The 15294-nt window shown below is 39.2% G+C and overlaps 1 protein-coding gene across 1 annotated transcript in view; it reads left to right on the top strand.

Annotated features, from left to right (window-relative positions):
- Positions 1-15294, top strand: part of ARMC3 (armadillo repeat containing 3) — a 52019-nt gene that overhangs the window by 30920 nt on the left and 5805 nt on the right. Inside the window, exons 10-14 of the mRNA XM_062494341.1 lie at positions 1923-2172; positions 3336-3472; positions 6188-6356; positions 7243-7343; positions 11354-11422. Of these exons, the coding sequence (XP_062350325.1) occupies positions 1923-2172; positions 3336-3472; positions 6188-6356; positions 7243-7343; positions 11354-11422 (726 nt within the window). The remainder of the gene's footprint in view (positions 1-1922; positions 2173-3335; positions 3473-6187; positions 6357-7242; positions 7344-11353; positions 11423-15294) is intronic.

The raw sequence follows: 15294 nt of genomic DNA, 5'->3' as shown, positions 1-15294 counted from the left end.
GTCTTCATATACAGCAGCCTGGATAGAGCTGCAACAGTCTTGAAGCTGAACATTTGGATAAAATTTTCATGGGCAAGCTAAGATGGTATTAACCAAAGATGTATAATGGTCTTACCTGAAGACCTAAAATCACCAAAACAACCACAAGAAAAAATGCCACTCAACAAATTGAACATTTTCAGCTCTTCTTCATCTGGTCAAGTAGGAAAGGGGCAGGAGGACATATAAAGGCAAATCCAGCTACTTGAAGGAAGACAGAGGAGTGGAGTGTGGGATGTTTGAAAATGTGGGATTTACTTCTGAATAGAGACCGAAGTGCTTGCATTAAAGCTACTGGTGCTCCAGGAGGGTTAATTAGGCAGCACCAAGCTGACCATGTGTCTAAATGCTGCACCTTCAGTCCCTGGATTGCTGCTTTTTCCCTGGTTTTCCAAACAAGTAACTGTTGTCTGCCTGCCAGATGGTGTTAGATCCATACTCCAGCACTGCTTGTGAGCTGCCACTGCCTTGTACCTGAGGCAGAGATGAGAGTAACAAACACCATTAGGCTTTTCTCCTTCATTCCAGGTATGCTCAGGAGCATCTGTATCCCCCTCTCTGACCATGTGAAGATACTTGCACTAAGATGAGTTCACTGTAAGAGCTACATCATGTTCCCCATGCATTTGTATTATTTTAATAATTATTTTATTATTAGTAGCTCAGGTTGGCATGTATTCTACTTTCTATCCTATTTGCGTAATAGTGTGACTGTCAGCACTCCTCATGGGGTTTTTTCTTTGTTATCAATGCCAATAGTCTGTGGTAGTATAGTAATTTTGTTTGTATGTGTTACTTCTAAGCTTGGTTTATTTTGTAACTGTGAAAGTTATCCAAATATTAGTCAAATTTTGGTAAGGTTACTAAGGTTTACTGTTAAAGATTTTCACATACAGGTCTCTTTTATTACTGTGTTCACAGAAATTTAGCAAAACTTGCAAAAAGTGTAAACTTTTTTTGAAGAGTTTTTTATGGTTTTGATGTAGACAACATGTATTAACAGAGGGTATAAAAGGCAGTTGCAGTGAAATCAACTTACCATCTGTGCATTCCCATTGCTAACAACATTGCCAACTTTTGTTTAATGAACAGATGAGCCTTAAGTAAAATTATATGTCCTCTAGTAGTGCAGCTCCTTACACTTTCTGCTGTCCAGTGCTCAAAGTTGCTATTTCATTAATAATGCTTCTTCAGCTTTTTTTGTTTTTCTTGACTGCTCTCTAATCTAAATCTGTGAGATTGTCCTTAGAAAAAAATCCCAACCATCTTCCCTGATGTTATTTGAAATAGCAGTAACATATATTGAAATAACAATAAAATAATAGATTATTTTACATGTCTATCTTAGGACTTGGCCACATGAGCATTTGCTCCAGCACTGCTGAGGGGCAGCACCCTTCAGCCATGGCTGCAATATCATCTGGTAACACTGGGAATATGTAAACTGGATCTGCTGTTCATAGACTAGTTGATCTGGATACTCTGTTCACTATAATCCTCATTTGTAGTGCTAGAATTCTTCTGGGGAGAGGTGGTAGGAGGCTGCAGAAGCATTTGCCTGGAACTAAAGACACAGAAATTCTGCACCTTTGAAAAGATGCAGGATTTAATCGACTTGTTCAATACCTCAGAAAGAAACCATGTCCTTGTAAGTTAAAGAATCCAGAAGTTTGTGACTTGGTTTGTCTGCTGAGGTTGTGCCTCTTGAACTTCTTACCATGAGTCACATAGAAATCACACACACACATATATAGGTACAGATACCTACATATGTATATATGCGAACCTTGAATTGTAACACTAGTTTAACTGGTAAAAGCAGCATACTAAGAAGAAAAAATGGTCCTAAAATAAATATTTTTTCACCTTTTTCATTTTGCTAGTGTTGTTGCTGAGGCTGAAGGAATTGAGCCGTTAATGAACACCTTGAACGCCCAGAGAGATGGAGCCATTTCCAGTGCCATTGCAGTGCTAACAAATCTGTCCCTGCAAGAGCCATTCCGTGCCAGCATCCAGAGCCGTGGTATCATGAATGCCCTTGTGGGACCACTGTGCTCAACCAACAGCCAAGTGCAGAGCAAAGCAGTGTTTGCTTTGGCTGCCTTTGGTTGTGATGCTGATGCACGAACTGAGGTAATACTCTTTTGAGATTGTGGATATTGATGTTTCTAGATCTGAGGTGGGAGTTGTATTAACCAGGAATCTGGTATCTTTGTGTCTGGAATCTTTGTGTCTGACCTAGAAGTCCTGAGCTTTCTAGGTAATTACTTGTTTTTGTGATACTTGATCTGCTGAATTTAGCTCAACTTCTATGGGATTTTGGAAAGGGTTTTCTTTGACTTGAATTTTCATGACTATGTTTGCTTGCACCAAATTAATGCTTTGCAGCTTTTTGGTGACTTCAGTGAGCTTTCACCAGGGCTATATCTTGATCAGTATATTTAGGAGCATTAAACATCAAGGTTTCTTTCAGCTGCAACTGTCGGCTGAACTTTGAAGATGAGAAGTTCCTCTTTACTCTCTCTCAGTGTTCTGCTGCCCGTTTTCAAGGCCTGAACGGCAATGTCTGACCTTGATTAATGAGATACTGGATGTGCATGGAGTAAATGTATTTCAGACAAAACTCAAAATATAATTAATCCTTTGATCAGTGACATCCAGCAAGTTGAACTCTTTGCTGTTTATGAATTGGTCATAGTATTTTCTTCTCATAAATAAGAATGATGCTATGTGCATTCATAAATCATAAGCTGGGGTTTTCTCATGGGTCAAGGCCATTAATTAGGACATGAATAAGGGGCATAGATAATTAATCTACCTCTTTCAGTGTCCTTAAAATGTCTTTCTCTTCGAAAATCCAAATGAGCAATATTTCCTCCAGCATGTATAGGAAAGATACTGTAGCACACAAGAGAATAGGATGTTAATAAGATTGTCATACATACAATACAAATTCAAATATATTGTGATGTAAATTAGTTGCTAGGAGGCACCAGAACAGAGAAAAAGCTGTGTCACTCTCTGTGGCAGTCTTGGGTTGCATAGTCTCTTTGGGTTCCGCACCATAGCCTAATAACTGAAAAGCAGGGCAGAGCCAGAAGGGATGTCTGCCTTGTACCACTCTAAAGCTCCAGCCTATGCAGAGTTCACAGAAACACAATCCCCATAAATGACCTTTTTGTAGCCCAGTGTAGCTTTTCTACAAAGCTTGAATATTTCAGGCAGTAAATTTTACAGGCTGTTCTTGCTGGGAGAAATGAAATATGTAAATGGCAATATTTTCACTTTTTTAATAGTTAAGAGATGCAGGCGGGCTGGGACCACTCATTGAATTGCTGCAGTCTAAGAATGAAGAAGTCAGAAGAAATGCCTATTGGGCTGTTACAGTCTGTGGAAGTGATGAACTAACTGCTGTTGAACTGTGCAGGCTAGGGTGAGTAGAAATAGTATCAAAAGTCAAAAGAAAAATTTTGATGAGAGAATTTAAGTCAATCTTTACATATTTATAGCAGAATAACAAAGCTTTCTTTAACAAGCTGAAACTACTTTTGCAGCACAGATGTTACAGATGAGATGGTATTGATTTTAAGGAACAGAATCTTCTAACAAAATATAAACTTGTAGAAAGAACTGAATTATAAAACATTTATTATAAAATATTAATCTAGAATTATAAAACATTTATTGTTTCTGTGACTGCATTAGAGTTTGTATTGAAGGGACCTTATATCTGTCAATATTAGAGACTACAGTGCCCCATACATTTGAAACTGAAATAGAGGTTTCAGACTGATTTTAATATACAGTAAATTGTACTTACAATACACACGCTAGATTTGATTTACAAGCTCTGGTTAACTGCAAGTGTGCTGAAGTGTCACAGCAAAGTGGCTCTGTTTTTTTTCTTTCTTAGGAGCTCCCAGTTCCATATATTAATACCTGAATTACAATAGCTGGTTTAGGTTATAAGAATTATGATATGGGACTCCTCAGATAAGGCGACTCTTATAGGTGCTGTTAAATTAAAATATATGCAATTGCCCTGCTCCCTCTACTGGGCACATCTCTGGTGACTGCACAGATGCTTTAAATCCAACTGTGGGAGAATTTCTGAGACTCTCAGAAATTCATATCAGGAGGGGACCTCAAAGGTGATATTATCCCATCTATCCTAGTATAAGACTGAATAAGGTACAGTGATATATTTGGCTTAGGTAAATACTGATCTTGCAAGAGTTTCACAGCTTTCTGAGGTAACCTGTTCCAGCCTGGAATATCCTTACACTTAGAAGGGGTTTCTCAGTTTTAAATATCCCTTAAAACAAATCATGTTGTCCTCCTTTCAGTGAGATTGAATAACCACTTTTTATCACAATTTTAATTTAACTCACTGAACTTTCTCATTTTTCATGTTCCTCTCTCTTTCTTTTTCATGACAAAGTAAAAATGTTAGACAAGTTTTGTTTGTATCATTTCATCACACATCTCTGAATTTCTCTAATATTGATGCCATTTTGAAGTACCATCTCCCAGCCTGGATGAGGTACTTCAGGTGAGGTCATACCACCATCAAATAAAGCTCAGTAGTTGTTTTCTCCATCTTGCATATAGCACTGTTTTTATTTAATCCCTTTTTGTGACTGTATTGAAGCAGGACTCTAATGTATGTGTCCTTTGAGTCTGACAGCATATAATTGATAATAATACATTAAGCATAGTTTTTCAGCTAGTCAGGCACTCCTTCATGTTATTTTCATATAGACCATATTTCCCTGACTCGCTTATGAGTATCCAAGTAGGAATAAGTGAAAAGACTTATAAAAATCAAAACATATCTCAAATTCAGCTCATATCTCTGAATCTACTCTCTCTCTCTCTACTATCTCACATCTACTTCTTCTGCCTACATATTAAGTCAATTACCCTACTGCAGCAAGGATTAGATTGACTTTTCATGATTGATTCTTGTCAAATCATGCATAATGGCTATTTCTCATCACTTGTTTCTTGCCAACTGATGGTTTAATAATTTGATATGGTGTTTTTTGGACACTGAAATTTGGCTGAATGATCTCTATTATAATTTATTTGTTCATAGTTTTTTCAAAACTAGATAGTATCTTTGCCCTTCTCCACTCTCCAGCCATCTAGCCTAGAATTTTCCAATACAATTATAAATAGTTCCAATGTTGCTTTTGCAAATTCGTAGAGTGTATGAAGTAAGTGTCCTCAGGGACTGCTAACCTTGTCTCCTCAAACTTATCCTAAACATTTTAAGACTACTCTTTCTACCTCCTTGTTAATATTACTGCCAGGCATCTACTTGAAACCTTTCTATTAAAACTGAAGCAAAAAAAGGGATCAGATTCCTTTTCTTCCGGTGGTTTTTTTTTTTCATTCCTGAACAGTCTTAGAACAGCAGTATGCGATGTTCTCCTGATTCAGTTTCCTTTATTTTCTTAGTGAGGTTTTCCTAAGTTTTTAGGTCAAAAGTTGTCAGTTTGTGCGTTTCAGCACCAGAAAAAGCTTAAGTAAGTAATTCCTGTCCTCCCATGTCCCCATATTACCATTTGTTTCCATCTCCATGCTGCAAAAACTCCTGCCATTCTGGTGGTGTTACAACCCCTTGTGTTTTCATGCTTGTTCATGTTTAGCAAATATCTGCCAGCTGTGGTCCCCCAAACATAGTAACAGTCCTAGACCAGAAGGATCCACACACTGCATAATGCAGAACTGAATCTGCAAATTGCCTTGCAGCTGAAGAGAGAGAGGGAGAGAGGTTACCTGGACTGTGTCATGTGGTTGGCTCTGATCATTATTCCTTTTACATCTTTTTTTCTCCCAGGCTCTCTATGGTGCATAAGATCCTTCTAGATAAAAAGTTATGGCATCCTGTCTGCATTTCTTTAGGTAGCATTTAATGACCTAAAGAAATTGCTTTTCCTTTTGAGCACTGCACAGTGTTTTCCTTCCCTAGAGAAGGAATTCAGTGCAGCACAGCCACTCATTGCTGGTCCAGTGGGCACAGGATCAGCACTTGGAAGTGAATCTATCTTGGTCTTGGTAATGCTGAAAACTAACTCTGAGCTGTATAATAGCATTTATTTAGTATTTAATGATGAATTAGCCTTTGTATTTTATTTATCAGTGCTTTAGACATCCTGGAAGAAATTAATCAGTCAACAAAGCGTAAAAATAAGTTTAGTGAAGCTGCTCTGGAAAAGCTACTTGATAACAATCTTTGTCAAAAGTACAGCCAGATGGGATATTTATCATCAAGTAATATCATTACTAATGGATTCTATGATTGTGGTCAGGTAAGCTATTCTAAACAAATTACTCTATTTAGAAAGAGCAAAATTTTCCTCTTAATTTAGAAAGAGTACTGTAGCAACAGCCAAAATCTGGCAACAGGAAAGACTTTGTTTTCTTGTCCTGAAATTTCACAGCTGTTATACAGATCTCTTTTGATTATCTTTCTTAATGGATGAAATCATCTTCATGGTATTCCCTAGCTGTGATCCTCCCAATCCTATCTGAGCTGTTCAGATCTTTCCAGATTCTTTCTCAAATTTTAGTTCTTCTGGTCTCTTTCCCTACACTATACTTAATGCTAACTTGAAATTGTATGACCTGTGGATGTTTTGTTTGTTAATTTTTACATAAAGAAGCAAAGAGTTCATATTTTCACCTCGGTCATGACCCTTTCTCTCACAAAAGAAGTGTTTGTATATAAAGACCGACTCTGGTAATACTTATTAGTGCTGTGCTGAATTTAAATCTGAGAAGGTCTTTTCAAAATACCCAGAATGAGTTAGAAATACCACTCTTACTGACAATCAGTGAAATACCTGCTCCTAAAGCACTTGGTTGCTTTTGAAAATTCCATCCTTCTGAAAGCTGTAAAGGCTGTAAAGCCTTCAGAGGCAGAAACATTTCCTTATTCTGGAACTGTTTGAAATGCTTCAAACCAATAACTACAAGCTAAAATATTTATACACAATCTTTTCTAAGAAAAATTGATGAAGAAAATGCAAATTAAGAAGAAAATAATTTCAGAAATTTTGAACAGATTTATAAGTTCTTACACAGTCTTTGGTTTCAGATTAGGAATTTCAAATTACTGTTTAGCTATCTTTTAAATGACTTTTTTCTCTGCATCTTTAACTGAACACCTTATATTTTATGCTAATTTTCTTGTAGATAAAACATGGAGGGAAATTTTTATCTTTGGAAGAACTAAGCAAGCAAGAGCTTACTGACCGTCGGGCAATAATCTTCATTAATGCTAAACCCCAAGAAAAGTGAGTCATGTTAGATCTACTAGCATTTGTTGTAATAGCTGATCTTTTTAATGGTTTTCACTGTTTCCAGTACAAACTTTATTTATCTGTCTGTCTATCTATCTATCTATCTACACACACGCACATCAATATAGATATCTTTTTTATTCCCAGCACATGCTTTTATGTCCTAGGAGGCAAAACGTTTGTATTTTATAATAATAAGAATTTGGAAAATAGCTTATTCAATTGAGTTGCTTTATTTATCTTAGCCTTGAAGACTCATTCATTTAACACTCTTTGATTCCTGATGATGGGACACCCAGTGTTTTATTAGTTATAACAAAGCTTGTCATCTGCTGTAATAATTATGTCATCTGAGCTGAATGTCAACATTGGACAATGAAACCTATGATTTGATGGTCCTCTTGTACAGACAAATGCATGGAATTTTAAGCACATCATTCCAAGGGGTGGGACACAGCCAAGCATTAAGCTCTCAGGCTTGATAAAGAACCTGTGTCCATTTCTTCTCTGTTTAAGTTGAAGCCAGCCTAACAAATCTTCTTAGATTTGAATGCAGGAAGTTGGTATTGGGCTTGTTTAACTGGGAGCCATTTCCTGTAAACAGTCTCACAGATCAAAGATCACTCTACCAATACTTTGCAAGTTCAAAAATTTCTTCTCTGTCAACACATTGCATATTTAGGTTACAGTGTCATTAGCTTCCCTTTTAAGCTTGTATATGACACCATAAAGATGTCTGAGAATATCTGTGACAAATTAGACTTCCATGCTCTTTGTTGATCCCTAGAGCTGTCTTTAACTATCAGGTCTTCATGATACAGCTTCTTGCTTTTGCACTTTGGCAGCAGCCTTACTCCCCAGTTACTTTTGTGTACATCATTGGGCATTCGCTGATCTCAGAAGGAAAAATGAGCTCTAGCACAGGAATGGGCAGGGCTCATTAGCAGAGCTTTGAACCATCCTGGAAGGGGAAAGGGACATAGCCAGGCTGGCCAGTGATGAGTGACAGGATGATGTGTCAAAATTTGAGGAAAGGAGCACTATGGTATCCCTCAATCTGCCTCAGGAAGTGTTGGCTACAATGTACCACACCTGAAATTTCCACACTAATGCACCCAGCACAAGGGACAAACAAGGGGAATCCAGGCTTTGGCCCAGTCCCAGAGATTTGACATCGCTGGCATCAGTGAAACCTGGTGGGATGAGTCCTGTGCCTGGAGTGCCCTGTTGGATGGTTCCAGGCTCTTCAGGAGGGACAGGCACAGCAGGAGAGGTGGAGGAGTAGCACTGTATGGAACAGAAGGGGTAGAATGTACGGAGCTCACAGCTGGCAATGGCACAGTTGAGAGCCTCTGGATAAGAACCAAGGGACAAACAAACAAATAATGCAGATGCCATTGTGGGAGACCACGATAGACCTCCTGTTCAGGACACTGATGAATTATTCTTCGAGGAACTAAGGGGCTCTTCCAAGTCAACTGCCCTTGTCCTTATGGGAGACTTCAACTTGCCAGAAATTAACTGGGAGCATCCACAGCTGGTACAATTCAGGCCAGAAGGTTCCTAAAAACCTGAATGACAACTTTAAGGAACAGGCTTGAAAAGATGCCCTCTTTGATCTACTCCTTGTCAACAAGGTGGGTCTTGTGAGCAAATGGAGATTGGTGGCTCTCTTGACCACAAAGCGATCGAGTTTAAAATCTCTGTTAACAGAAGGAAAAATGTAAAAACCTCAACTCTGGACCAGAGAAGAGCAGATTTTAGACTGCTCAGGGAATTAGTGAGTAAGATCCTCTGTTAACATGTTTTTACAGATGCTGACATCCATCAGTGTTAGTCACTTTTTAAACATCACCTCCTAAGGGTAAAGGAGCAGGTAATTCCCAAATGTCAAAAGTCAAGCAGATGAGGCAGAAGGGCATCTTGGTTAAACAGGAATCTTCTCTTAAAAATAAGGCAAAAAAGAAAGGTGTATGCCCAGTGGAAGCAAGGTCAGGCGACATGGGAAAAACACAGCTGCTGCTGGGCACTGTAGGGAGAAAATTTGTGTGGCCAAAGCTCAGCTTGAGTTGAAGCCAGCCAGAACTGTGGGGGACAACAATAAGAGGTTTTTTCAAATATATTAATGGCAACAGGCAGTGGAAAAACAACGTTGTCCCAGTACAGGATGAAGATGGTCTCAGGGAGAGAGACAAGGCAGAGGTGTTTAACACATTCTTTGCCTCTGTCTTCAACAAGGATGGTGGACCAAGGGTGTCCTGAGCTGGAGGACCATGACTGCGAGAGTGATCAACTCCCAGTCAACCCTGAAACTGTTCAGGATCTGCTGCTCCAGCTGGATCCCTATAAATCTATGGCACCTGGTGGGATTTATTCAGGAATCCTCAAAGAGCTGGATGATACTATTGCACAACCTCTCTCGATGATTTTTGAGCAGTCTTGGGAGTATGGAGACATTCCAGCTGAAGGAAACGTGGCAAATGTCCTGCTTTTCAAGGAGTGTGTAAAGAAGGATCCCAGAAACTACAGGCCTATTAGTTTCACTTCACCAGTGCCTGGTAAAATTGTGGAGAAGATTATTCTAGGAGGTATTGAAAAACATCTGAAAGACAATGCAGTCATTGGTCACAGCCAGCACAGCTTCATGAGAGGAAAGTCCTGCTTATCCAACCTGATTTCCTTTTGTGATGAAGTAGCTCATGGTGTTGATCAAGGGGAGCCAGTGGATGTAAAGGTATTTTTGGATTTCAGTAAAGCTTTCAATGCTGTCTCTCACGGTGTTCTGCGCAAGATGTCCAGCTCACAGCTGGATAAACACATCATGTGGTGGGAGAGCAGCTGGCTCATGGGTCAGGCACAAAGGGTTACAGTGAATGGGGTGACCTCAAGCTGGTGACCTGTCACCAGTGGGGTTCCGCAGGGCTCCATCCTCAGTCCTGTGCTCTTCAACATCTTCATCAATGACTTGGACTCAGCAGTGGAAGGGACACGATACAAAACTGGCAGGAGCTGTTCACTCCCTCAAGGGCAGAAAGGCCCTTCAGAGACCCCTCAACAAGTCAGAGGGCTGGGCAGTCAACAAGGAAAAGTGCTGGATTCTGCACCTGGGATGGGGCAACCCTGGATGTCTGAACAGACTGGGGAAAGAGAGGCTGGAGAGATGTTCCATGGAAATGGACCTGGGGGTGCTGGTCAGTGGCAAGTTGAACATGAGCCAGCAGTGCCCTGGCAGCCAGGAGGGACAACCCTGTCCTGGGGACATCAGGCACAGCATCAGCAGGGCAGGGGAGGGGATTGTCCTGCTCTGCTCTGCACTGGGACAGCTCTGGGTGTCACAGTGTAAGAAAAATATTAAACTGTTAGAGAGTGTTTAAAGGAGGGTCATGAGGGTGCTGAAGGGCCATGAGGGGAAGCTGCATGAGGAACATCTGAGGTCACTTGGTCTGTTCAGCCTCAAGAAGAAGAGACTGAGGGGAGACCTCGTGGCAATCTTCAACTTCCTCATGAGGAGAAGAGAAGGGTCAGGCACTGATCTCTGCTCTGTGGTGACCAGTGACAGCACCTGAGGAAATGGCCTGAGACTGTGTCAGGGGAGGTTTAGGTTGGATATTAGGAAAAGATTCTTCCCCCAGAGAGCATTTGAGCACTGGAACAGCTGCTCAGGGCAGTGGTCACAGCACCAAGCCTGACAGAGTCCAAGAAGTATTTGGACAATGCTCTCAGGCACATGGTGTGACTTTTGGGGATGGTTCTCTGCCAGGAGTTGGATATGATAATCTTGATGGGTCACTTCCAACTCAGCATATTCTATCATTGTATGATTCCATACTTAATTTTTGATTCCTGAATCAATGTCTGGTTTTTTAGTAGTTACATTATTTCTTTCACTTATATGCAACCTATGAATATTTATTGTCCTTTAAAATCCAAACTCCATTTTCATAGCTTCACATGCAAATATTAATTCTGCAAATAACAAGCAAAAATATTTTACTCTGTTTCAGTGTTGTAGGAGAGAAGGTACAAGATGAATCGCTGCCTGTTTCAAGAGTAAGCAGCAAAGAAAAAATAAGGTATGGTTCTCAGATTTGCTAGTTGTCAATGTTCTGTTGTTCCTCTAAAACTAGAAATAGAAGTCTGAGGAAACAGTGACAGTTTGTGAATGGAGTACAAATACCTAAACGCAATGTTAAATATATTTTTGGAGTCTTTCTTTCACTTCGTATTTGCAGTAATATTCCTTTGTCTATCTTAGTGATTATTTGTCCTCTCTTTCCATGCTGTATTTGAACAGCTCACACTTATTTGCTTTTTTTTTCTTCATTATCCCTTGGAATCAGTGAAATAGTGTTATTTTACAACTTGACAACCAAGACTCAGCGAAATTATACTAGAAGTTCTTTCTCAGTTTATAACCTAAGCCCATAAAATGTTCCTACACTGCCTATATGCCTCCTCATTTCTAGATTAAATCTCAGTGCAGTTGACAGATGACTAAAAGCTGAGAAGGGTGTGCTCAGAGCTGTCCTGGTTTGTAGGCAGCTAGTCTAAAAATGCTTCACTCTTGCAGCACTTGTCCTGATCCATACCATACACTAGGTACAGTGCTGCAGTCTGTATCTTCACACCAAGTAGAACAGAACCTCTACTCTTGTAGTGGAAAATTAATTACCTGCTTTTACAGTAAGAGGATTTGAGTCTGTCCCTCACACCTGCAGATAGCTGACCACAAGATATTTGGGGTTTAGCAGTCTCTTTGTGCTTTGTTGTAGCTGATCACTAATGATGAGGTGTAATGGACAGGGCTTTTTACTTGAGCTGTTCAGGTACTCAATTCTCCTTAGTCTCACCAAGACCAGGCTTCTAGTTCTTGTCTAATATAAAATACTTAACCTGTAGTTTGTTCCTGTGTAAGGAAACTGAACCATGGTGTCCCAACTGTCCTTCCTGTAAAACAGCAGCACAATCATGACCACAACAGAGAAGGCAGGTGTACATGCCTGATTCTAGGAGAATCCAAAAGCAGTCTAAATCGAGCCTCCTTGCCATCAATGGAATGTTCTCTAGTCCTTGATGGAATGTGATACAACCTACAACTGTCCTTGGCTTTTCTGTTAAATAACTTAGTGAGCTGACCATTTATCATGCTGGTTTCTGTGGGTCCCAGTCCTGACTTCTTGATTTTCCTTTCTTTATGGTAAACTGAGCCTTGGCAATGGCTGAGAGATATGAGTTGTAGTCAGTGATTGACATCACAAAATTCTAAGTGCTGCAGGGATGGAAAAAAAAAGGAGAAATGGTATGTCTGTTGTAGGAGCTGGTGTACTGTGTTTCCAATTTTTATTTTGGAGCTAATTCATGAACTGCAATACCCTACTGTCTGTACAGGTGTTTTATTGACAGAGCTAATTTCTGACATTGAATGTATATTTGTGTATCTGCGCTTGAGAAATTAAATGTGCAGTAAGAAAATAGAGACAAAACTAAAACCTGCTTTTGATCTCAATAGTTCAATAGTATCTCCAGTCGAGGAAAACCAGAAGTTACCTGGACAATGGTATTCACTCAGCAAAAGCAGCACTAGATAAGATTTCAAGTATTATACTTTGAGTTATATTTTAATATGTTTGAATTATATCAACTTGTTTAGAACAGACATGCAAATTATTGACAGATAGTATCTACTGACTGTGAATATTTGAGGCTTTGACTTAAATCAGGACCCAAATTGTCAGACTAGTCTATCCAAAAGTTACTGACTTACACAGCAGACATTCCCATTTGACTCATTATTTGGACTGTAAGCACTTCTGAAATTCAATTTAAATAATTTTATAGTAGATACCTGAAACAGATTGTATGAATTGTACTGTGCAAGGTCCCTGTTCCAGAATGCACCAGAGTAGATAGAGCACCTTGAGTGACTTAGGGGGCCTGTTCCAGCTTCTGCTCCCTTGCAGGTCCTCCTGCTGCCCCGTGTGCCCTGCTCATGACCCAGCATGCCTGTGCCTTCACTCAAAGGGAGCAGAGGCAAGGGGAGATACTGAGCCCCAGTTATGTTTTCTCTGCTCCAGTGGGGAGTTCCTTCACCTTGGAAGATGCTCTAGAGTCATAAGCCATTTTGTATAGTCTCAGGATAAGGGAGACCTGTTCTGACAAGATAATATATTTGTTTATTACAGTGTGTGATGAGGATACACTTGGATAGTTGCTTTTAATGTAATGGATGTCAATTACAGTGTAAATGACTGCTCTGTTTGCAACTGTAACTTTTTTGAAAAGCAAAAAATTTTCTTCAGAAAAAACAAATACCTGCCTCAATTTCCCATAGTAAACCTTGCAGGGGTACAAGGACTCCTTTCTTCAAGTATGAAATAATTGCTTTTGAATGTCATGATCAAGTTGTATGATTTATAACCCCATTGTCATTCATTTTGAATCCATAATTCATACATCATTGTTATTATTAATTTGTGAGATATATGGGAGTTACTTGAAGGTCAGTAGCTGACTCCAAGTCTCAAACATGCTTAGACTTTTTCCTACATATTTTTTCATTTGATGAAATGTTTCCATTCATCATTATTTTGCAAAGTACTACTGAACATTGTTTAAAGCCATTGTTTTGAACAAGTGATACTACTTTATATAAACCATAGTTGAAAGCCAAGAGAAAGGGCAATCGTAATTGTCTGCTGGAAATGTTTGAATAAGATGTGAGGAAATGCCTAGTTGATAGTTTGACATATATTTTCATTGACAGCAACATTTTTAATCAGGCAGTTTTGTATCTGATATGCACATTGACTGGGCTAAAAGCTTGTATTTAATGTAGACTAATAAATGTATGCTTATTCCATCCTATGTTTCAGTACTGCATTGAAGAAAATAGTTTCCAATGCTCATTTGTTCCTTTTCAAAAGAGAACCAGGGCATTTAAGCTATGCACAATGGGAAAGAGAATAGGTGCCAAGGCTGCTTTTTGATGGTAGAATATTGGCTGCCTTCTTCCTCCAGCTGATGCTCTGGTGAACTGCTGGACTCTTGTACTAAAGTTGCAAAGAATCAGAAACAGCTTGGACACTATTAAAGTGCCATGAGCTCTCCTTTGCAATACTCCTCTGCTTTCACAGCAAGTAGTCTCATGACTAAGAAGACAGCTCTGAGAAATGAGAGTGATTTTTTTTCTGATATCACAATTCTTGCTGGCAAGAAAATGGGGATTTAAAAAAAGAGGGCAGGAAAAAAGACAATAGAAGTCTCCTGTAGTGCTTACCAGTTCTTTTATAGCACTGAGCTGTAAGACAGCAGCTCCTCAAGTTCTTATGAGATATGGTGAACTGAAGAGTTGAAAAGTAAGGTAGAGACAAGTGTGGAAGACAGCCTTAAATCTCCCACCAACAAACAGAACATAGTCATACCTGAGAGAAATAAGCAGCAGCAAAAACCCAAACAAATCACTGTTCAAACCCATCTCTCTCAGGTGTTTTGTTCCTGAACATTTGAAAGGAAGAGAATAAGTGTGATTCTAGAGTGATTTGAGTACATAGGAATAGGAAACAAATTCTTCTATAGCACTGTGATTTAATGGTGCACTTCTCATAGAGAAAAGAAAGTACTGAGACAATAGAAGGGAAGAAGGGGGGGAAAGAGCAAATCGTTGAAGAAACAAGAATTACGGCATTTGTAAATGCTGTTCATTTGAAAACCTCCTAAACTGGACACCAGAGAGTTGGGAATAATTCAGGATTTTTTAAAACATGGTATTTTAACCATAATGTGTAAATGGATAAGTAGATAGCTATTTAATCTAGCATTATAAGGTTCTCTGGATATGGTTAGATTGAGTCAAATTAGATAAAGAAAACTGTTTGTCTGCTTTTTTCCAAGTGTAAGTGTAATTAATAACCAGAACAGTTTATTTAAGAGGATGGTGAATTTTCTA

The sequence above is a fragment of the Cinclus cinclus genome, chromosome 1 (genome assembly GCF_963662255.1).
Source record: "Cinclus cinclus chromosome 1, bCinCin1.1, whole genome shotgun sequence".
Taxonomy (NCBI): domain Eukaryota; kingdom Metazoa; phylum Chordata; class Aves; order Passeriformes; family Cinclidae; genus Cinclus; species Cinclus cinclus.
This window is presented reverse-complemented; position numbering and strand designations above follow the sequence as displayed.